The sequence below is a fragment of the Myotis davidii genome, unplaced genomic scaffold, assembly GCF_000327345.1.
Source record: "Myotis davidii unplaced genomic scaffold, ASM32734v1 scaffold534, whole genome shotgun sequence".
NCBI classification, from domain to species: Eukaryota; Metazoa; Chordata; class Mammalia; order Chiroptera; family Vespertilionidae; genus Myotis; species Myotis davidii.
Window position 1 is genome coordinate 1,191,005 of NW_006286678.1, and position 23,468 is coordinate 1,214,472.

Here is a 23,468-nt window from a genome sequence, read left to right on the forward strand (position 1 = left end):
GGGGGGCCCCGGGGGGGTGGGGGGGGGGGCGGTGTGTGCAGGAGGCAGCTGATCGATGTTTCTCTCTCAATGATGTTTCTAACTCTCTATCCCTTTTCCCCTCCTCTCTGTAAAAAATCAATAAAATATATTTTGGGGAAAAAAAAGAAAGAAAATAGGAGAGAAAAGAGAAAGGACTAATCTAGACTGTCCAACATCCAAATAACAGAAGTACCAGAAATAAAAAAGAGATGCAAGAAAATCATCAAAGAATAAACTAGAAGATTTCACAAGTCCAAAGTCACGAAGTTTCTAGGAAAGGGCATAATGTTGTGAAATTTCTTGACATTGGGGACCAAAAGAAGATGGTCTGAGAGAGAAAACAAATCATACACAAAGGGTCAGAAATCAGAATGGCTTCTGACTTCAACAGCAACACTGGGTGCTAGAAGACAATAGAACAATGCTTTCACAATTCTGAGGGAAAATGACCTCCCAGCTAGAATCATGCACTTGCTGAGTTACAGTATTAGCTGTAGGTGAAAAATATTTTCAAATATCTTGTACCCTTTCTCAAGAAGCTACAGAAGGATATACTAAAATGAGAGAGTAAAACCAAGAAGTTAAAGGCAAAAATTACCAAAAAAAACCCCAACCTCAGAGTATCCTATATAGGGGTGACATAAAGGAATTTATAAGATGATACTTGTGGTATAACAAAAAATATACTTTGTTCCTGGCTTGGAGTTCCTAAACATTCTTTCTCAGTGATAGCAGAGTCTCTTGTATGCTAAGGAGATGACTCATAGCTCTTTCCTGAGTTCCGATAATCATTTGAGTCATTTTGGCAAATTATCGAACGTAGGGGATGTCTCCAAATTAATAGTATGCTGGGCAGAAGTGCAAGAGGCCTCATTTGTGACTAGTGTCTAAAGTGGAGACAGTCTCGTGGGTCTGAGCCCTTCACCTGCAGGGTCTATGCGAACTCCAAGTGAGGACTGAAATGAAATTAATTATAGGACATCCAGTTTGTACAGAATTGGAGAATTGATTGTTGATGGAAAAGACATTCATTAAAAGGAAGACTCTGAGAAGACAACTACATACATGATGGAAAGAGCAGCCAGTCCACACTGAAATACTTTCCCTCTGTAGCTCTGTAGACAGTCGTGTGGCTGGCTGCCATTACCAAGACGCCTAAGGCCACTGGGTCCTCTTTTTAGCCAGAGGACAGAATGCCCAGGTAACCCTGGTCCAGAGTCTGATCTGTATTTAACTTGTCTTGGTCGTGTAGTAATGAAGTTCCTAGACTCCCCTCTATGAACCAAATGAGTGCACTCAACCGATACTCCCGAGACCTGGAAGTCGGCCATGATGAGATTAGAAGTAGAAAACACACAACAGCCCACTCTCTGAAGGCGTTTCTGCCAGTCGTCCATCCCTGGTGACGCTCGAATCCTGACAGGTGTCTCAACTATACAGAGCCCTATGTTCCCATGACTCCCTCATGGTCTTGCCCACCGACTTCCTAAGAAAGGAATCTTGTAAACTCTCCGGGAAGTTGAAAGCCAGCTCTGACCCAAAGACTGTTCCATGTACCTTCAGCAAGCGTTCATGTGCCAGTGGCCATACTGCCCTTGCTTTTTCCATGGCTGGGTTAATGCTTCACACTGGTAATCCGGCAATGTTCGATTTTGTACACAAGGTGTTAATAGGTGTAGTATTCCTTAACTTTTGTATTTTAAACACGTCTGTACGCAATGTAGATTTTACAACAAAAGTTTTAAATAAAGGATATAGTGTACTGTCAACAGCTTGAAAAAAGACAAGAAAGAGAAGACGTATATATTTGCTTGTACATGCATAAAATCTCTGGGAGATTAAATAAGAAACAGGTTGCAGTGACTGCCTCTAGCACAGACAACTGGGAGGCTGGAAAAACAGACCTATTAGTGTAAGGTCTCTTCAAGTTTTTGAATTCCTAACATTGTGAATTTCATGAAGGCATACATAAAGAAATGCTTCAATGACTTCTATGTGTTAGCTCTATGATGTTGGCAAGTCACAACTCCTCGCCTCTAAAATAGGGGTAATACCTCATAACACTGGTGAAAGAATCAAATAAGCTTTTGGGAAAAGTCTTTTGAAGTCATCAAATACTATGCACATCTGAAAGGTTTTATTATTATTGAAAAATATCTATCCTTCCCCTTCCTTTCTCCTTACTCTACATAGAAAGTGCCATTCCTTCTCGACAGGGTAAGTTTATTTTAGCAGGTGAGAAAACAATGGCTTAAAATAATTCATGTGAAGTTATTCAGACTTAACAAATACCTAATGAAACCTGTGACAGACTCAGCACAATACTAGTCTCTTTCACACATTTTAGTAAATCCTCCAAACAACCCTGTGTGGAGCATAATGAAGCCCTAGTGTGAACTGCCATGTGTTCACTAAAGACCTACGGAGGGCCCCTAAGGTACCCAGCCTCCTGGCAAATTCATCCAGTAGAGAAATCAGCAAGACAAAGTCCCTGTCCTCAGGGAGCCTACAATCTGCTAGTGCTCCCAGCAGTATAGTAACTGCTATCCAGAGGTTGTTTCTCAAGACCGAGGAGGAGCACTGAATACAGTCACCTAACTCACAGGGCCTGGGGGACAGAGCAAGGGGGGGCTTCCAAGAAGAGGTGCTGATTCGGACCCAAGTCATGCTCCATCCACGTCTGGAAGGAAGAGTAGAAACAAGCAGAAAAAATGGGGATGGGACTCCAGACAAAAGAAATAACAGAGGCAAAGTAGTATGTATCAAGGGGAACAGCATTTGGAAAACAGAGCAAGAGGTCACAGGGATATGGTGTTCTGCATCTTAAAAGTAAACCTCTCAAAGGAAACCTTTCCTGCAGCTGTGGAGAGCTCCAGGGACTATTTCTGGACAAAGGAGACTGTCATTGCTAACATCCAACTTACACTTAGTATAAAGTAAAGTTTGGTAGTGTTTATTTCCTGTTATCAGGAGGAAAAGAGCAGCATACAGTTATTTTTCCATTACAATCTAAGGGGCCACCATAGGAATTTATTAAATGTAAGTAGTTTTAAAAGTCTACTATTCTATGGATCCAGAGTAAGGCAATGTTCAATGATGAAAATTATAGTTATCTTTGATTAGGAGGGAATAAGAATAGACGAGTAGATAATGGCAGAAAATTTACTTCTTTGTTTCTTTTTTTAAGAAGCATATGTGGTTTCCAGAAACGAGGGCATGATGAAGGACACAGATGTATATAAAGCATTCCTCTCTGTGTGTGAACAAGGGAAAAGATTTCCTTGCACCTCCTGACAGAGAGAGAGACTCGATCAGATTGTGAGACTGACCAGCAATCTGCATCAAAAACAGAACATGGCACCCAAAATTGACAGCGATGTCCAGCAGGTGGGTGAACTGCTTATCAAGGCTGCCGGTCATGCTGCACACATTCATGATTCTCTGAGCAACTCGGCGCTCTTCCATCACTCAAGGGCAAAAAGGGAAACAGCCTCTCCAAAGAGACTGACATCAAAGAGGCAGAAGAGCAGGAACTATTTCCATAAAGCACATCACAGGCAAGTTCAAAGAAATAATTTGAGGATTTTTATGACTCACCTGCACTGACATTATGCCTGATGAATCCACAGATTGCTCAACCCAGTCCTGGGCAGGGATTTAGGTCAGGTATTTAAAAGACACTGATGTGAAGGAGTTCTATGATTACCTGGCCCACCATCCAGATAACAGCTGACGGCTATCTTGCAACAATAACCTCAGATTAGAAACACGGTTTAGATAAAGACGGGGTTTGATTCCTAAGAATATGTGATTTAAGAAACATAACTTCCTGTAAAACAGGTACTTCAACTTTTAAGCCTAAGTACAAAGTCGATCCTCTACATTTCACAAAAGTCACAATGGGATACTGAAACCTCACCCATGCGGGAGTCAAATTTCTGGGAAGCTCAACCTCCTCACCATACATATCGATTCAAAAGCTAAGCATGAATGAGGATATCCATCACAAACCCATGCAGAGCCCATAATGCCACTGGAGAGACAGTGCTTCAGGAAGAAGGGGTGGGAGGAAGCCTCTCAGAAGCAAAAATAATCTATCTATATATATAAAAGCCTAAGCAACCAAATGACCAAACAACCGGTCACTATGACATGCACTGACCACCAGGTGGCAGACATACAATGCAGGAGCTTCCCCATGGTGGTCAGTGCACTCCCACAATGGGAGCACCCCTCAGCTGACTGACAGCACCAGATGCAGGGCTCAAGGCTGGCAAGCACAGCTGTGGTGGCACGCGCCTCTCCCACCTCCATGACGGTGGCAGCAGCAGGCGCAGCAGAGTTGGGATGAACAGGAACGCAGGAACGATACTGCGCCCCGCCCCGCCCGAGCTCGGGCTCTTCCCCGGCCGCCTGCCACTTTGCACACAGGCATGGGGCCAAAACCGGCAGTCCAACATACCCCGAAGGGTCCGGATTGTGAGAGGGCACAGGTCAGGCTGAGGGACCCCACTGGTACACGAGCACCAGGCCTCTAGTTCAAACTATAAAAATTTAAAATAGCCACCAAGCAGACAAGAGAGATAAAATACATGCAATGAGTAAAGTTTCTGCATTTCACTCAAGGACCTATTTACTCTGATTTTACATTTAGAATTTCTTCTTACATTGGCTACAGTTCCTACATGCATTTTGTTTCTTATGCGAGAGAAGTGAAGAAGCAAGTTAAGAGTTGGAGCTGCCTGGCCAGCTTGGACCTATGAACCAGGAGGTCATGGTTCAATTTCCGGTCATGGCACATGCCTGGGTTGTGGGCTTGATCCCCATTGGGGAGGCAGCCTTGATGTATGTATCTCTCTCTCCCTCTCTCTCACTCTCCCTCTCTCTCCCTCTCCCCCCCGCACCTTCCTGTCTGAAATCAATAAAAATATATTTTTAAAAATAATAAAGTTGAAGGAGGTTCTAATCTAAAAATAAAAAAAAAGAGTTGGGGCCATCTACAGTCAGGCCCACTGGCAAGGCACACTGACAGACCTAGAAGCTAAGAGTCCTACTGGAGAAGAAAAATTATTTTTTAAAAACTATGTAAGTGCCCTGACCAGTTTGGCTCAGTGGATAGAGTGTCAGCCTGTGGACTAAAGGGTCCCAGGTTCGATTCCGGTCAAGGGCATGTACCTTGGTTGCAGGCACATCCCCAGTGAAGGGTGTGCAGGAGGCAGTTGATCGATGTTGCTAACTCTCTATCCCTCTCCTTTCCTCTCTGTAAAAAATCAATAAGATATATTTAAAAAGAAACTATGTAAGAACTCAAAACACAAAGCAGAATGGCTCTTTAGGCGTAGGGGTGAAACAAACTGTTACTGAGAACACCAGTGGCCCCTGAGAACAGTATGGTAAACACGTGTATGAACAGCACAGTGGTTTTGCTGCTTAGCTACAAGCAATTCAGCCTCACCTGTAAAGCCTGGATAATGCTTCCTTGCCCTACCCACCTTAAGGAGCTAAAAGTAATTTATGTAACAACGTCTAAACACTAATGTTGTTGAAATATGTTCTGTACACTCTGTTTGAGATGACAATACACTTAAACCAATTTCCATTTAAATGGCTAAATAAAAAATTAGCTCTTCTCTTACCACCAGAAAATCAACAAGGTACCATTTATCCCCTCTTGCCAAATGCCAGATTTTTAAAAAACTATGATCAAGATAAAGAGAAAAAGATTTCTAAAGCAAGAGAAAGAGTTTAGCTGCCCTTGGGAAACCAGATAGGTTATATAACAACTCTTCTGACAGGGAAGACATTTCAAAATGAGAAAGTATAAAACATTTGAAATGAATACCCATATCTGAAAGTATGACATGAAATATCATACCTATTATAGTTATAGAGCAATATTTTTCAAACGGAAGGTCATAGTCACTAGTGGATTATGAAGTCAATTTAGTGAATCACTACCAGCAATTGTTAATAGGATAGAAATATTAAAGTGCACTGCATGTAATATTTCATAGAATTTTGTTTTACTTAATATGCATTATTACCATGTGTATGTGTATACCAGTGCTGGGTCACAGTATAAATGGAGTTGTGGTCAAAACGTCTGAAATTCACTGATAAGCAAATCGATAAACTGGCGTATGGTGGTCTAGATAAAAACTAAACAAAAATTTTAAAGCACCTAGTACTCAGAGTGACGAGGAGGTGATAAGGACATACTGTATTCATAGCTGGGACGAGGCTGAAGAAGAGGGCATTATTTTTAAAAAGTCATCAAGCAGCCCAGCCCCTGTGTAGCTCAGCAGTTGGCACTGACCTAGGAACCAAGAGGTCACCACATGCCAGGGTTGAGGGCTCAATCCCCAGTAGGGGGTGTATAAGAGGAGCCAACCAATGATTCTCTCTCATCAATGTTTCTCTTTCCTTCTCCCTTCCTCCCTCTCTCTCTCTCTAAAAAAAATCAATAAAAACATATTTTTAAGTATAACGTTTAAAAAGTCATTAAGCATCAGTCTATGAAGTAGGAAAAAGATAATAGCTTTCATTCTAGGGATAAAACAGACAAATACAGGGAAGTAGATGTAAGAAACACACTGTCCTAGAACTTAGGAGAATCCGCCCTACAAAACCCTCTGACTTCAGTCCTCAATTTTCTCATCTGTAAAGTGAGAGGATTCAATTAGAAAATAAATGTCAAAATCCTATTCAACCTTAACATTCTCTGATTCTGGTAGAATTTATAATAATTAAGTCATGAAAGGAATATGTGGTTTATAACTCAGACCTTGTATTTAATAAATAAAATGTTATCTTTTAATAAAAAATTATATAACACCTTCTTAATAAATAATAGGTTTTTTACATAAAAGTCAAGGCACGCTGGCTAATGCCATATTTCAGCATCTCAGTTTTCTATACCCAAAAGGTCTAGATAGCTGGGTCAAAATACCTTCAGACAAATGTTACTATTCGTATAGAATAGTATTCATATAGAAAAGCATATAGAAAGGACCTTGAAGTAGTTATAATAACTGTATATATCTTTCTTGGTACCATGACCCATTTAAAAGTAGAATTTTTTAAAATCACAGTCATCACTGAGATACATATAAATGGTTAAACTCGACCACAATCAATAAATGTTTTATAGACTAAAAGATTAGACGCCCCTAACATTTATTTTTGTCTCCTTCCATGGTAGGAACAACCACTGTTGCTTAATCACTTACTGTGTAGGTAGAGGAACCAATTTGTTCCTTCATGTTTTCCCCGGTGATTACATCACCTCTTGGCCTGGACAAAGCTGCCCGTCCCAGTGTGTGTTGGTTCCTTAGTCTGCATGTTCATTGCTGGGAAGCCCTCCCCTAGTCTGTGCCCACTGCCTTACGCTGAGAGTCTGTTTCTGCAAGAACAGTGGTTGCAAGTTCTCAAATAAATAGAACACACAAAATTGATTCAGTACATACAACAGGATTGCCTTGATTGGGCACAGACTACCCATTATATCACAGGGAGGTGTTCATAGAAAGATGAGAATGTCACCGTGCGGATGTCACATTTGGGGCCACCTCTGAGACTAGATGGAATCTGTTCCACTTCTAAGCCCAAGATCTCTTTCAATTTAGGGGTGAAAAATGAGAGCAGAAAAAATGTACGAAATAGGACTGAAGAGAGATACTGTCAAAGGAATAAAAACAGATCAATAGACCAAGCCAATCAATCACGGACAACTATTTTGACTCTGGACACTATTATAAAACAGTCCTGAGGAAAAACACCAAAAAGAACTAAATCTGTACACACACACACACACACACACACACACAATGGTGTTTCATCATGCCATATTATTAATACAAAATGAGAAGAAGAGAGTGTAATATCTATTATCTGTTCTTTCTGCAAGTCCATATTACTCATTTCTCTCTTATCTTTGGACTGATATCTACTTCGTCAATCCAAGTGACCAGCGTGCAGAAACAGCAAATTCGGGCTTTGGTGAATTCACTTTTTACTGCACTTACTGGTCTTTTGCCAATCCTCACCTATTTTGAAATACATTCCAAGTACATTATCAGACATTAATTTTACCAAGTCCCATCCAAATAGCTGATTTTGACATTATATAATGTCTAAAATGGTGTTATCCTGACTTGTAAAACTCACTTTGGGCATTAGTGCTAATTAATGCATATTACTACTACTCAGTGAAAGGCTTGAATATGCATTTAAGGCTGAATAAGGCACAGGACTGAAAAATACACAGCAAAAAAATACACATGAGTAAGAGAGAATGAGTAAATCTCTATAAGTATTTTAAAATATGCACTAAGGGTAAATTGAAGCAGGGAAGATCCATTTGTGCTCTAAGGTCCTGGAGTCGGCAGTAAGGCTTTTAGAATCAACCATAAAAAAGGCAAGCACCACAGGGAAATAAAAGAAGGTTGAGGCTGGGAATAAACAGCAACCTGATGAAAGGAAGAGACAGACATGACTGTGTTGATGATTAATTGTTACTACTCCACCAAACAACACCGCTTCTTACAGGAAATGAATGGAAAATCGGACAATGCTACCCAGGCTGAACATGAGTGAAAAAATAAAACAATATAATGTCAGTCTGTGCAACTGGGATTTCTATACATAAGTTTTACTTATATAAAATATTTACTTACTATCATCTAAAATTTTGAAGCGGTTTTGGAATTTTTAATACATGAAAATATCCTTAAAAATTTTTGTGTAAAAATTCAAGGTAAGAATGAACTAGTATTGACACTATTTGAAAGTATAGTAGGATAATTTAGAATAAGAGTACTTCTGCTTTAGCCTTTGGTATAAAATTATCAATGAAAAAAAAAGACAGAGGTAAAACCAAAAAAATATTATAAATGGATTTTCTTTCTAAAATATAACATTTAAACTGACTTGAATAACTACAGCATTATATCAACTAAAGAGAGAAGTCAATAGACTAGCATTACACAGAAAAATAAAATAAAAGGCACACATAAAATATACAGAAGCAGGTTAAATGATACCTTCCTATAACATAATTTAAAAATAAACAAACAAACAAACAAACAAAACCCTCCACATAAGTTTATCCCTTTTCCTCAGTCAACTCACCCAACGTTTTCTGCATCTTCATCACACTCAGCTTTATATTTGCAAGGTCCACACTTGGAGTGTTTTCTGTGAACTTCTGCTCCTGACCCTTCCTCTTCTGTTTAAAAAGAAAAATTAAATTTTCAACCAAGATTTAGGATCCTTCCCAGGTATGCTTCATATTTCGCAGCAAATATTCTATTTCTGGGGGAAAGGTACCCCAGCTCTTAAAAACAATTACTTCCAAAATCTATTAACGATAAAGTCCAAGAAGGTTGCCAATACTGAGTACAACATATTCTGTGAGAAAAGCAAGTATTGGTGCTGTCAAAATAATCCGCTAAATTATGCACAAAGGAGCAATACAGTAGGTTTTAATAATTAGTTCCCTTTACAAGAATTACCATATAACATTATTTAAGAGAGAGGGAAAAAAACATGAGCAATAATTTTAGTCCAGTGATTACTCTATTGAAATTGCCTTTCTAACTACATAGCAACTAATTCCAGAGTTTTTAAAAAAATCCTCAAATTCCAAAAAGGAAAGGGCGTCACTTTACAAAGGATGTGCCCCTTTTTCTGCTTTGCCACTTAGCATAGCCAAAAACACCCAGAATACAGAAGTGTGTGGGAATCCCATGATTCATCTCAAAAAAAACAATAACTACCACCAGACCCCAATTCAGCTCACATCCCACATTTTAGGGAGCCCTATATTTCTGGGTCTCAATTTGAGTGGACCCTATCCTAATGATCTCAAACTGGACAGAGAGATTCATTTTGAGGCCAATTTACTCTTTACTCAAGGAATTTCCCAATCTGGTTTGGGAAAAAAAACACCTTATTCAAGGCATGTCAATCAGTAAAAAGGTATTAAAAGGAAAGTACCCAAACCTAAGGTGCCCTTTTGATAAAACTTCCAATTTTTAGTGTCTGCCTATATTTTAAGCCCAGATTCTCATGAACACTCCCAAACAGATTTCAGGGACCATAATCCTAAGTATATCTAAGGCCCAGAAACATCATGAGATCTAGAAATTACACAGTCACCTGGAGCTCGCATATTTTCGTGTATTAATCTGAGCAAACCTCTCAGCCTTTCAACTCAATTCAGTTTACATCCACAGGGCAAGACACCCAATATCTGTGATCAACTTCCATTTCTTCAATATAATAATGAGGACAGTTTCCTAATTAATGTCTGACCACATGGGCTAGACCACATGATCTCTTAAAATCCTTTCCAGCTCTAAGATCTGGAACTTATGACCTGACCTTTCACACATGATCATGAAGTTTCTGCTTAAATATGTCCATTTAAATGAAATTCTATTGTTCAACAGCTGTAATCACCTTTTTTTTTAAGCTGAAACTGTCATACCTGAACTTCTTCCTCAGGACAGTTCTTCTATTCTCTAGGTGACTTAAAATCCCTACCAAACGTAACATTTTAGGATTCTATGACATGCGTAAGTCTGGAGTAAGGTTTTAAATCGTGCTGAAAGGATCACACTATATTTGTTTCATCTGTGTAAGTGTGAACATTACCAGTGAGTTTTCTGTTAGTGTATCCCCATAGTACCTCAAACATTATTTTGTAGACAGTGGATATTCATTAAGAATCACAGCTTCATTAAACTCTGAGATAGATTAGTCACTCTTAATTCTGATCACCTAGAGTAAACTTCGTTATAGGCTGTTCCCAAACATTAGTTTTCTATAGCAGAAATAATTCATATATTTGCACAATAAAATTAAAGCCAAACAGGAACATTTTAATGGTTTAAATTAAACTTTAAATTCACCAGAGTTTGTTCCGTAAGTCTTCTCTTTGCTGTACACAACTCACGCTAGAGTTTTTGAAAACCTATACCCTGAAAATTCCTTGGGAGTAAAAATGTGTAAGCATGGGGTGCGAGAGTTACAAATACCCTGGTCCAAGCTAAAATCACTTGTGGGGGTGATCCTAGGAGAGGCAATCTGGAACAACCTCAGCTCAACAGGAGCTACATTTCCCCTTCATCTAACAACAAATCTTTAGTGAAAAAATAACTGCCTGAAACAAAGATGCCAGGCTAAGGGGGACAGAGGGACTGAGGGAGAGGAGGTTATGGCTAAGGGTGGGAGTTTTTCCTGGGTAATGAAAATGTTCTAAAATTGACTGTGTGATGTACAACTCTGTGAACATACCAAAAGCCACTGAATTGTACACTTTAAATGGGCAGACTGCATGGTATGTGAATTTTAGCTCAATAAAGCTATTTTACAAAGTGAAAGAAAACAAATGCCCTTCACAAGGTCCCTGAAACTTACCTCCTTCTCCAGATCCAGAGCCATTATCTGAGAGAGAAAAAGAAAAGAGTCGAGATGAACACCTTTCCTGGAAATTTCATCAAACAGGAATTTTCGTATCAAAAATCAAACTGCGATATCCACTCTCAGGTAGCCCTTTTCTCATTTTCTTTTTACTATCTACCACTTCATTCTTACATACCTATTTTGTACCTTTCTTTGGACACATAACCATCTATACCTCAGACGTCTTTGTAGCCCATTCAGGAAATATCCAGGGGCCTTGCACAGAGTACAGACCAATGAATATTGTATAGTAAATGGCTAAATAGAAAATATTTTAATGAACTCACTTAAAAGGCAGAAGGAAACTTTGGTTTTGCTAAAGCGTGAGAGAAATAAGGAAGAAGCTGTTTTTATGAGAAAGGGAGAGAAAGAGCGTTGGGTCTTGCTCCAAATATCTTCTTAATGAAATCTGTGGCTAAAACCCCAAAGCCAAAAGGTTAAGAAACGCCCCAAGGTTCAGAAGGAAAAAAAACCTCAGGGTTACGGTTTTCATATTCTTGATGAAATTCACTTCCTCTAGGAAATGTAACCAGAAGGAATCTCACCAAGATGTAGGTGGGAGACTTGTTACTAGTGAAACGAAAAAGCCTCCCTCAAAGTTACCAGCAAGAAGCCAGGCTACAACGTAATGAATGTAAAATACTGATTTTATAATCCTAAGAGAGCCAACATATGGCACAGAGCACGCTGGATAGAGAGTCATGCTGCAGGATCATCGGCACCCAGCAGTAAAATAGCAGGAACGGCCTGTAAAGAGCCTCCCACTTTATCAGCACTCTGCAGGGGTGGGTATACTGGGGAACCCACCAGCTCTCCAAACAGTTCTCTAGCGTGGGAGACAACACCTATAACAACACTGCTGCTTCTCTTCCAGCTCCTTCAGACAGTAATCGAATCCCCAGATCGGGCAGAAATTGGAAAAACATTTTCTATGTAGTGCCCACTGCAAAATCTTCATGGGGTTTTATGGAAAGTCTTCGATTGCGTTCAATTTTGATCAGCCAAAAAAAAATATATATATATACATCTTCTCTAAGTAATAAGGAAAATAAGGAGTGAAAGCAGGAAAAAAAAGAGAAGAGGGGAACTCAATTTAAAATAGTTTTTATGACCAAAATTTTCTCAGGAAAACACTCCTTTTTTCTTCTATCCCACACTGATTGGGTACATATAATATATGCTAGACAACATGGTAAATGTGAGGAATAAATTGATAAATAAGGCAGTCCCAGCCGATGAGATACTTAATCACTGCCAATCTTTTTACAACCCATGTCCAAGTTAAAAAATAAAATATCTAATACCTTCTTTTAGTGTTATTTAGAATTCCCCAATAAATTAAATATCGTTATAACTGCAGAGCCAGTTCAAACTGGTCTTATCCTGTGTCTAACCAGATACCGAGTTGGTTTTTCAAAAACAACAGAACAAATCTATGTCCTGCAGCCGTAGCACATTCAGAGGAGAGAATTCTGACCAATAAAACAGGAACCAAAGTTTCACATTCCCTGCCCCTTCCCCAACCAAAGAGCTGAGACTGGACCTGAACTCAATCATGGGAATCCTTTCAGAAGCAAAGGGTCCAGGAAGATCCAGTGCTTAAAGCCCTCCAATTGAAACCTGCCCCTCCTACCCTAACCCATTAACTTCCAACCCAAACCCTCAATGGGGAGACAGATTTGAGCCTTGCCTCCTTGCCCGTGGACATGCCAATAAAGCCTTTTCTTTTCTCAAAAGCCAATGTCTTGTACTGGCTTCTGTGCACGGGCAGCAAGCCACTGCTTGGGAGCATCATGACTACTCTGCTAATGAGGACGAACTCTGTATTTTCACTGTACACACACCTTCCCCAGCCCACACAACTCCACCCATCCCTAGGATTATGATGTGCCTCCCTAGGCAGGGCATACTGCCTTCCAGTTGAGAAACAACTGACCTGGCTAGAAACAGATATGTCCGATAAATGAAATACAGTGAGGCTTGTGCACAAAGTGTGAACAAACACTGCCGGGAGATGGCATGGAAGAAAGATTTCAAAGAGGAGCAAAGGCTTAACCTCGATCTTAAATCATTAAGAGTTTTTAAGTAAACAAAAGAAAATGCTATTTTTAGCACAGGGAATAGGACCAATCAAAGAGCAAAGGACAAGAATAACACTGGCCCGTCCAGCAAACAACAACATTGATATAGTACCTTAGAGCTGAGCTCATTCAGTCCTCATTTAAGTACCCCAAGAGGCGATACGCACTTCACGATTTGAAACTCCGAGTTTGGTTAAGGGGCTTGTCCAAGTCATACAGTGAATAAGAGCTGGAGCTACTTCAAAGGCAGGTTTTTTAACCCTTATGTGGTGCTCTTTCCAAGTTACCACTCTGCCTTCTAATGTTTAACATTCACTGCTTATTAAAGCATTTGGTGTCTTAAATACATACTCTTCACAAATAATGCACGATTAATTGGGGACTGTAGAGAACTCCATATTACTTTATGGTCTCTAAATTAGGTATTTGAAATACAACATATAAAAGAATCATACCAAATGATAGTTAACTGGCCTAAGAACATAATAATTTCACCAAGCACCTAATGATTTAGTGTCTGGAAAAGAATTTGGCCTTGCCCAAAGAGATGTCTGGCCTCTGTCCTCAGCTTCTGGAAGGTCATCTATGTCATACCTTCTAGAAGTGTCTTTTTTAGGAAAGGTACTGACCACATCAGATCTTAGGGTGTGACCTGCCACATTCAATAGTCTTTGGGTTAAAGACCAACCATGTAATTTAAAGTGGGGGCTTTGGAGTTTAAAATCAACCACATGGACAATCAATCAATCATGCTTATGTAATGGAGGCCCAATAATAACTCTGAACATAGGCACTGTAATAAGTTCTCTATCTTTACTGCTAACCTTCATACAATAATTCTAATTACAATACCTTACCTTCATCACTGCCCCCAAATACAAATGCAAGTAGGAAACTTACATTAATGCTTTCCAAAATAAACCACCATCCATTCAGGAAGGAAGTAAATATAAACAAGTGGGAGGAGGTGGGTGACGAGGGTTGACAGACAGAAAAAAGAAGACAGGAAAAGAGCAGCTTGGAAATAGACACATCCTGGGAGGCCACTAATGGCTTTCTCTGAATATTCCCCACCCCTTCCTCCCACCAAAAAATAAAAATCAACAAAATGGGGCTCATATCATGTCCCACCCCAGATCTTATTCTAATAGTCAAACCACAGGTGAAAGAAATGCCAAGTCCCCACAAAAAAAGGCATTAAGCATCAAAAGAATACTGAGAAGCCCAGCTGGGTGTGGCTCAGCAGTTGAGCATCGGCCCAGGAACCAAGAGGTCATGGGTTTGATTCTTGGTTGTGGGCTCGATCCCCAGTGGGGGGCATGCAGGAGGCAGCCAATCAATGATTCTCTCTCATCGGGCGTGCAGGAGGCAGCCCATCCATGTTTCTCTCTCATCATTGATATGTTTCTCTCTCTTGCCCTCTCCCTTCCTCTCTGACATCAATAAAAATATATATTAAAAAAAAGTATACTGTTGATTCATGACCACTGGGGGTTAAAAAAAATGATATGGAGGAAAAGAGCCCCCTACTCCCTACACAATCCCCACCAATCCATATGGCAGTTCTGGGAATACACCTCTGACTGCAAACTTCCTTTTAGAAAATATGGCAGAACCATTTCTTGCATTTACTCAAAAGAATATCACAACATACCAGAGTAGCATGGTCCTCTTGCTACCACTGTTATCTCTTTCTGGTGCTTACAAGCAGCTCTTCTGAGAAAGCATTCATTTTGATATGTGTCCCCATTTGATGCACAGACAGGAATGTAATTTGTATGGCACTACAAAACAAACAAAAATAAGTATCAGAAATAGGCATGAATATTAATAGTTTATTTCGTATTCCCGAGTGCAATACCATAGCAGTATGACACACTTCTAACTACAGAATAGTTTTTGTCTTTTATTTGGTTTAAAAAAAGAGTTAGACTACTTTCTCCTACCTTTCGCATATTCATAATGAAAAGAACTATTAACCACCCATAAAAATAAGAATGAAAATCCCTTTCCTATCTACTTTATATGCTTGCTATAAAGATCCAGTGAGATAATTTAAGAGGAAATTGCTGGCAATGTTTATAATGAGTGCTAAAAATTAAATGTCTTTTTATTACGATCAAAATTCATTTATTCAATACCCGTGGTACAGTCCCAAGGTAAATGCTAGATGACACAAAGAAATACATGATCTTTGTTCTGAGAACTTTCCATCATGTTAAAGCGCCATACAAATAGGAAATATATAATATATAATATATGAAAGCATGTACTAAATCAAAAGAGTAGACAATAAGTGCAATATCTAATACCTACTACTGTAAGCTAGAGTATTCAAGAAAAGCCTTCTCAGAGAAAGCGAAATGTGAACTGGGCCTTGAAGAATGAGTAGAAATAAGACAGGTGAAGAAATGACACAAGACCTGTATGTTTTAAACAATTTAAAACTTCTATATGTCAAAAATGTCACAAACAACAAAGTCTTAAAATCTGGAGAAAATATATGACACAAGTTATTATCATTGCTAAAAAAAAGAGATTATATAAATTAATAAAAAATGGACAAAAAACAAATTTACAGAACAATTACAAATGGCCAATTAAAATACAAAAAATGCTGACCTTCACTAGTAATCAATAAAATGAGATACTACTTTTAGCTTACAGAGCTGGCTATTAAACAAACAAAAACTTCATCTTGATGGGCGAGAACATAATTTAACAACACATTTCAAGAGTCTTGAAAAACGAATGCAGTTTCTGATCCAGAATTATATATTTAGGGATCTGTCTGAAGGAAACAATTATAGGCAAAAGTTTATTATAGCCCATGTCAATATTTTTTCAATTATAGTTAATATGATTTTGTATCAGTTTCAGGTGTACAGCATAGTGGTTAGGTAATCACACACATACTTTACAAAGTGTTTCCCCCGAGCCCAGCTGGCATGGCAGGTAGTTGCCCACTGACCTATGAGCCAGGAGGTAAGGGTTCGAATCGTCCCAGTCAGCGCACAGGCCCAGGTTGCAGGCTCAATCCACACTGTGGGGTGTACAGGAGGCAGCTGATGGATTATTCTCTCTCATCATTGATGTTTCTACCTTTCTCTCCCTCTCCCTTCATCGCTGAAATATATATACATACACACACACACACACACAATTTTTAAAGTGTTTCCCCCGATACTACCAGTACTCACCTGTCACCATACATAGTTATTACAATATTGACTATATTCCCTATGCTGTACCTTACATTCCTGACTATTTTGTAACTACCTATTTGTACTTCTTAATCCCTTCACCTTTTTCACCCAGTCCCCCAAGCCATCTCCCTCTGACAATCATCCAATCCTTCTAGGTATATATGAGTTTGTTCAAATTTCAAACAAAAATGTATTAGTATAAAAAAATGTAAAAACAATATCAAGCATGTTATATCTGTTCAAGTAATTAATATTACAGTCACTGAGAATTACCTTTTAAAAGAATACTGGGTGGCAGATAAAGGTAACATATTGTTAGATGTAAAACAGGCAACAATACCACATATATAAACTTCTGAGAATTCTGTGCCATTTTAAATGTATTATTTAGTTCACAAAACTAAATGCAACTTTGAAAATGATATAAGTAAAAATACAGCAAGAAAATTATATATATATATATATATATATATATACTCAATTACTTAGAAAAATAAACATTCATAAAGTATATCCTGGAACAAAACATCAGTAAGTTTTTCAGATTACTTGTCATGGTTTTTTATTGCTATTATTTTGTGTTTTCCTCAATTTTTCTCCAATGCACAAGATTTATTTTTATCATTTGTTTACTCTTAAATATGACATGCTACCACAAGTCAAGCACTGGTAAAAACAATCTCTAATAAAATATTTTATGAGCAAGTTTGCATGCTATCCATTATCAGCAGACTCCTACAATAACTTCAATTAAAATTAAAGTTTTACTTTATTGCTCCAATATTCATGAATCATATCCCTCTATTCTCTTCCCCTAAATTGTACATAATAACTTGTATGATGTCTGCAGGAGTCAATATTTTTTTGTAATTAAACAATGCATAATTGGAAAAGGAGATCATGAGCTCCAAGATGTCAAGGGCTAACTCTATGAACTTTTCAACCAACTCTTTGCTCAACAAATGCTTACTGACTTTTTAATGGTGTGCTCTCAAAGGTGTTAATAGCGCTCCCTAGGCATAGCTGTCCCTATGAACGAATTTTGGTTGTTAGAATGATACTGTCATTTAGCAGAAAGGTTTTTTGGTTGTTACAATGATAAAGAGCATTACTGTCATTTAGCAGATGGATTCCATGGATGCTAGCTAGATGTATGTCCTGCAAAGGAAAAAACAGTACCACACAACAAAGACACACACACTATACAATTTCTGAATGCTTCTCTAGCCATTCATATGGGAACTATGGCAAGACTTACTATAGATAAGTAAGGCTGCTCTGCTATAACTTATCCTAATATTAGTTTTTATTCTAGCATCCACCATACCTCTACATTTTTGTCTTTAGATATTTCTGCTATAAAATTGCACTAATCTTTAGTAAATGAAAACATTCATTACAAGTAGATAGATATAAGCATGTGACTACTGTATTTTCTTCTACTGTAATCATGCCCAAGCATTTACATGTTGAATAATTTATAGTAGGATAATTTATTTTACTATAAATTTTTTATTTCTCCTTTACATTGCAATTATATATTATATTGATTTCTTTAATTATGTGTTTATGTAGGTTGCATTATCTATGAATTTCATTAAAGAATAGTAAAGAAACAGAATACAAATTATTGGTTATAAAAAAGGGTCATTAAGTCTGATAGGGCTGAAAATCTCTAAGGCAATAGCAAACACTTATTCAAGAGTTTACATCTAGTCAACACCAGTGACAAGTTATGTCCTAGCTAACTTAAATATCGTAACAATCCTGTGAAGCACATGACTTAGTGCTTAGAGCCTGGGCTCTCAAGTAAGTGTTGAGTTCCAATCCTGGGTCCACCATCTATGTGACTATGGGCTAACACCAGTGCCATTTTCCCCACCTGGAAAATGGTAATTATAATAATATCTATCTAATAAAGATGTTATGAAGATTAAATAAAAGATATTCATCTTTAGCATTTATATCTGGCCACAGTAAATTCTCAATAAACATTAGCTGGTTTGGGTATTGCTATTATCATTTCTGACTCTTAAGTAGGCCCAGGGTCATAGCTAATAAGTGGAAGACCTCATTTCCTCACAATTGATATACTCTAACCACTACACAAGTCATATGTCACCTGGTGGTAGCAACAGAGGACTTAACATAGCCTGAGCAATGTCCCTCAAATTCAACCTAGCAAGCTCATACCTAGGAGTGAGCATAGGATAGGAGAAGTAGACCAGCTATTCCTTGGTCAGTCCATTTCCAAGGGTCTTTCTTAGGAACCTCTCCTTATGCTATGGGCAAATTAAGGGATGTGGGCAATTTTCACATGGCAACTCCTGACTTAGGCACTGACTCTAGCCTAAGGTCTGCCTCCTCTACACCACCTCCCTTACTGGGGAAAAGAACTCTCCATTATACCTTCTCTTGAGCAGGAAGTGTTTTGAAGTAGTTTAGAAAATAAGAAAGTAATAATGGTGTGATGGTTGATTTAGTGGGTCAGTTGACTGGAACCTAGGTTGCCCAGATTAAACACTATTTCTGGATGTGTCTGTGAGTGTGTTTCTAGATGAGATTCACAGTTGAATCAGCAAACTAAGTGCCCTCCCCATTATAGGTGGGATCATCCAACCCACTGAGGGCCTGACTAGAATGACATAGTGGAGGAAGAAAGAATTCCCTCTCTCTGCCTATCGAATGGGAACATGGGTTAGTCTTCTGGTTCTCGGGTGTCTGACTCAGACTGAGACTTACATTATCGGCTCACCTGCTTCTCAGATCTTCAGACTTGGACTGGAACAAAGAGGAAGAAAGAAAGCAGGGAACACATCATAGGCACTCCTCTTCATATATTACCCAAGTTTTAATGGAAAGATGCAGTAGTGATCATTTCTCTTTTTACCAAATTAATAAAAGCAGCTTGTGTACATAATGTGGCAAAATATCATAGCTCTTATTTGTAGACAAAAAAAAAAAAATTAGACTTTATTTAAAATCCTGTTATTTTTTGTTACAATGATATCCCTGAAAGCTTATATTAACACTGAAAGCATGCTAAATCATAACCAAGTTTTTTTAATGAATTGAAAGATATAGCTAAAGCACCCTCATATGTTCAACTGGCTTATGAGGTCGTTGTTCTTAAACTAGCAAGAGTCTAAGTCATTTATAAGCTTATAAGAAGGCAGAGTCGTAGTCAAAGGAAGGTTCGCCCAGCAGCAGGATCAAATCAGCTGTAAGCCCTTAGGCAGTTTGCTCCTACAAGGCAAGGAACCTTAAACATCCTTATATCCTCAGCATCTAGCCTAGCACACAGCACAAAGCAAGCACTGGGTAAATGTCTACTGCTCTCAACTCCTAACTTTTATTTCCCTTTCCTTCTTTGCCACCAGTAAGAATGCAAGGGATTCAGGGAGATGATGAGAGGATTTTCTAGCTGTTCAAGTTTGTTTAAAAGGTCAAAAACACTGTCTTTAAGAGTTGCAGGGAAAGACTTTCAAAGAATGAACATCACAATCATCAAGACAAAAATAGACAAATATGATGTGAAAATTTAATACTATCAAAAATGAAAATGACAACAGGATAACTTCTTTAAAATACAGAGTTCTAATCTAAATGGAAAAGGAACGATCTCTAAGGTAAACCTACTAAGTGATTTAGTGCTTAAAAGAGAAATTAGGCAGTGCCCTGGGTGGTCCTGTAACCATCTCTTGCTTCAACAGTGTTTGGACAGAACAGACCCAGGGACGCCCCTTCTTCCAGCCTCTGGCTACTCTCCCTGCGTCTTATCCAGTCACCACCTTCAGAACCGCCTCCAGAACCACCTCCAGGACCAGCCAACACACCGTTTTGTGTGTTTTTTTTATAACTTCACTCCTTACTGCTGAACAGCCATGTGCTCCCAAATTCGTCAGAATTATTCCACCAAGGCAGAGGCTGCGGTCAACCGCCTGGCCAACCCGCATCTGCGGGCCTCACACACCTACCTCTCTCTGGGCTTCTATTTCGACTATGAGATGTGGCTCTGGAGGGCGCGGGCTGCTTCTTCCATGAGTTGGCAGAGAAGCGCGAGGGCGCTGAGCGTCTCTTAAAAGTTGCAAAACCAGCGCAGTGGCCACATTCTCTTCCAGGACGTGCTGAAGCCTCCCCAGATGAGTGCGCAAAACTCAGGGCCATGGACGCCGCCCTGGCCTTGGAGAGGAACCTGAAACAGGCTCTTTTGGAGCTGCTGGCCCTGGGTTCTACCCGCACACCTCACCTCCGTGACTTCCCGGAGAACCACTTCCGGGTGAAGAGGTGAAACTCATCAAGAAGGTGGGCGACCACCTGGTTCACATTTGCAGGCCGGCCGGCCCCCAGGCTGGGCTGGGCGAGTATCTCCTGGAAAGGCTCACCCTCAAGCACGAAGAGGCGGCTTTGGAGTCCAGAGGCCTTAGAGGGGCCCCTCTGTATCCCTTGGTGTCTGCTTTTACCTGAGCCTCTCCCCAAACTACTAGCCATTCTTTACCACCATGAAGCCCTCTCTCATGCGTTGGACCAAATGAAATAATAAAGCTTTTTGCAGAAGAAAAAAAAAAAGAAAGAAAGGACACATTTGTATAAGACAGACTATTTCTAGAAGGAAATATAAGAAGTAATAGATGTTGCCTCTGAGAAGAGCAATTGGTAGTCTGGAATGGAAGGAAGACATTTTTCTTTATAGCATCTACTAGAGCAGTGGTTCTCAACCTGTGGGTCGTGACCCCTTTGGGGGTCGAATGACCCTTTCACCTAAGACCATCGGAAAACACATATATAATTACACATATTGTTTACAGTAGCAAAATTACAGTTATGAAGTAGCAACGAAAATAATTTTATGGTTGGGGGTCATCACAACATGAGGAACTGTATTAAAGGGTCGTGGCATTAGGAAGGTTGAGAACAACTGTACTAGAGGCCTGGTGCACAAATTCATGCACAGGTGGGGTACCTCGGCCTGGCTGGTGATCGGGGCGATCAGGGCCATCTCACCCAGTCCCAATTGGAGCCGATGGGGGCTGGCTGACAGGGGAGGGATGCAGCAAGCTAACCTACTGGTCAGATCATCTGCCATATATATAATGTTCAGAACAGTTAATGAATAAAATGCTCAGCACAGTAAACAATATATAAGTGCTCAAATAATGTATTATATATCATGTACACACACATACATATATATGTACGAAACAGTTGTATACAACACATATATACACACATATATATATATATAAATATATCTCTACAAGCCATTATAAGAGAAAAAGAAAATACTTCCCACAATAGGCAAAGAATATGAAATATTAATTCATAAAAAAGTAGCCAGTAAATATTAAACATTTTTAATAGCTCTAGTTATCAAATAAAAATTAAAATGATTTTGTCTTTCAGATTTATAAAATGTAAAAGGACTTCAAAATCTACTACCCACAAGCCCAGGAGAAATAAGCGGTCTAATATATTGCTGTTGGTGAAAATGTTAATCTGCACATAAGCAGCCCATTCACCCAACAATTCCACATCAAGGAATTTATCTAAGGAAATTATAAGACAATTGAAAGAGAGAAACAGTCCCAGTCTTCTTGATACAGGGTAGCTAAAACACTAATAAATAAAAAAAAACTACAATCTTTCTGGGTTGCAGAACCAGAGGTCAGAGTTCAGGGCAACTGAAAAGCGAGAGAGAAAATACCTGAAAGGAGAATCAGAGGGAAGTCCAGCTTCTGTATACAAACTCAGACCAAATTTCTGGCTGACTTCGAACCACTCATGGGGCATATTCCAAGCCGCCAAGCTAAGGCTAAAAAAAAAGGAACTGATTTTTGTGTTGCTGCCATAACAGGGAAAACAAGATTTTGCCATGTGAGTTCAGCCAATTCAACTGTTTCATCAATGAAACAGTGGGTATGATTAGAACAAGATTATGATTGGGGGAAAAAATTCTAGCTCCTTCTTTGTCTCATCTGAAATCCTGAATCAGGAATCATCTTGTGAGCAACATACAAAAAACAGATTGTAATTCAATCATATCAAATGAACAAAAAGAAACAACTGAGCGTAACACATTTTGCTTCCTTTCTTTTTTAAAAATATATTTTTATTGATTTTAGAGAGGAAGGGAGGGAGAGAGAAAGAGAGAGAGAGAGAGAGAGAGAGAGAGAGAGAGAGATATGATGTATAAAAAGCTCACACACACACACACACACACACACACACACACGGGGGAGGGGAGGTCAAAGTAAATTTACAATTGTGGGTACGTGAAACAGAGTTTATTCTTGTTATTATGTGTTGAGAACAACTGTACTAGAGGCCTGGTGCACAAATTCATGCACAGGTGGGGTACCTCGGCCTGGCTGGTGATCGGGGCGATCAGGGCCATCTCACCCAGTCCCAATTGGAGCCGATGGGGGCTGGCTGACAGGGGAGGGATGCAGCAAGCTAACCTACTGGTCAGATCATCTGCCCCCTGGTGGTCAGTGCACATCATAGCAACTGGCTGACTGATTGGTCAGACATTTAGCATATTGCACTTTTATTACATGGGATAGGATATTCTTAAATATTGTTCAAGTTGTTTACTATGAGCATATAGTATTACTCTTTTAAAAATATCAAAACAGTACCTATATGTAGATTCTCATGAGATTTTACAAGCTTTTATATATATATATTATATATT

At 39.1% G+C, this 23,468-nt stretch overlaps 1 protein-coding gene across 1 annotated transcript in view; it reads right to left on the reverse strand.

Moving 5' to 3' along the window:
• LOC102764049 (tomoregulin-1) overlaps positions 1 to 23,468 on the reverse strand; it is a 102,317-nt gene that overhangs the window by 27,761 nt on the left and 51,088 nt on the right. The window contains exons 3-5 of the mRNA XM_006758601.2: positions 15,223 to 15,352; positions 11,443 to 11,469; positions 9,151 to 9,247 (exon numbers count right to left, since the gene is read on the reverse strand). Of these exons, the coding sequence (XP_006758664.1) occupies positions 9,151 to 9,247; positions 11,443 to 11,469; positions 15,223 to 15,352 (254 nt within the window). The remainder of the gene's footprint in view (positions 1 to 9,150; positions 9,248 to 11,442; positions 11,470 to 15,222; positions 15,353 to 23,468) is intronic.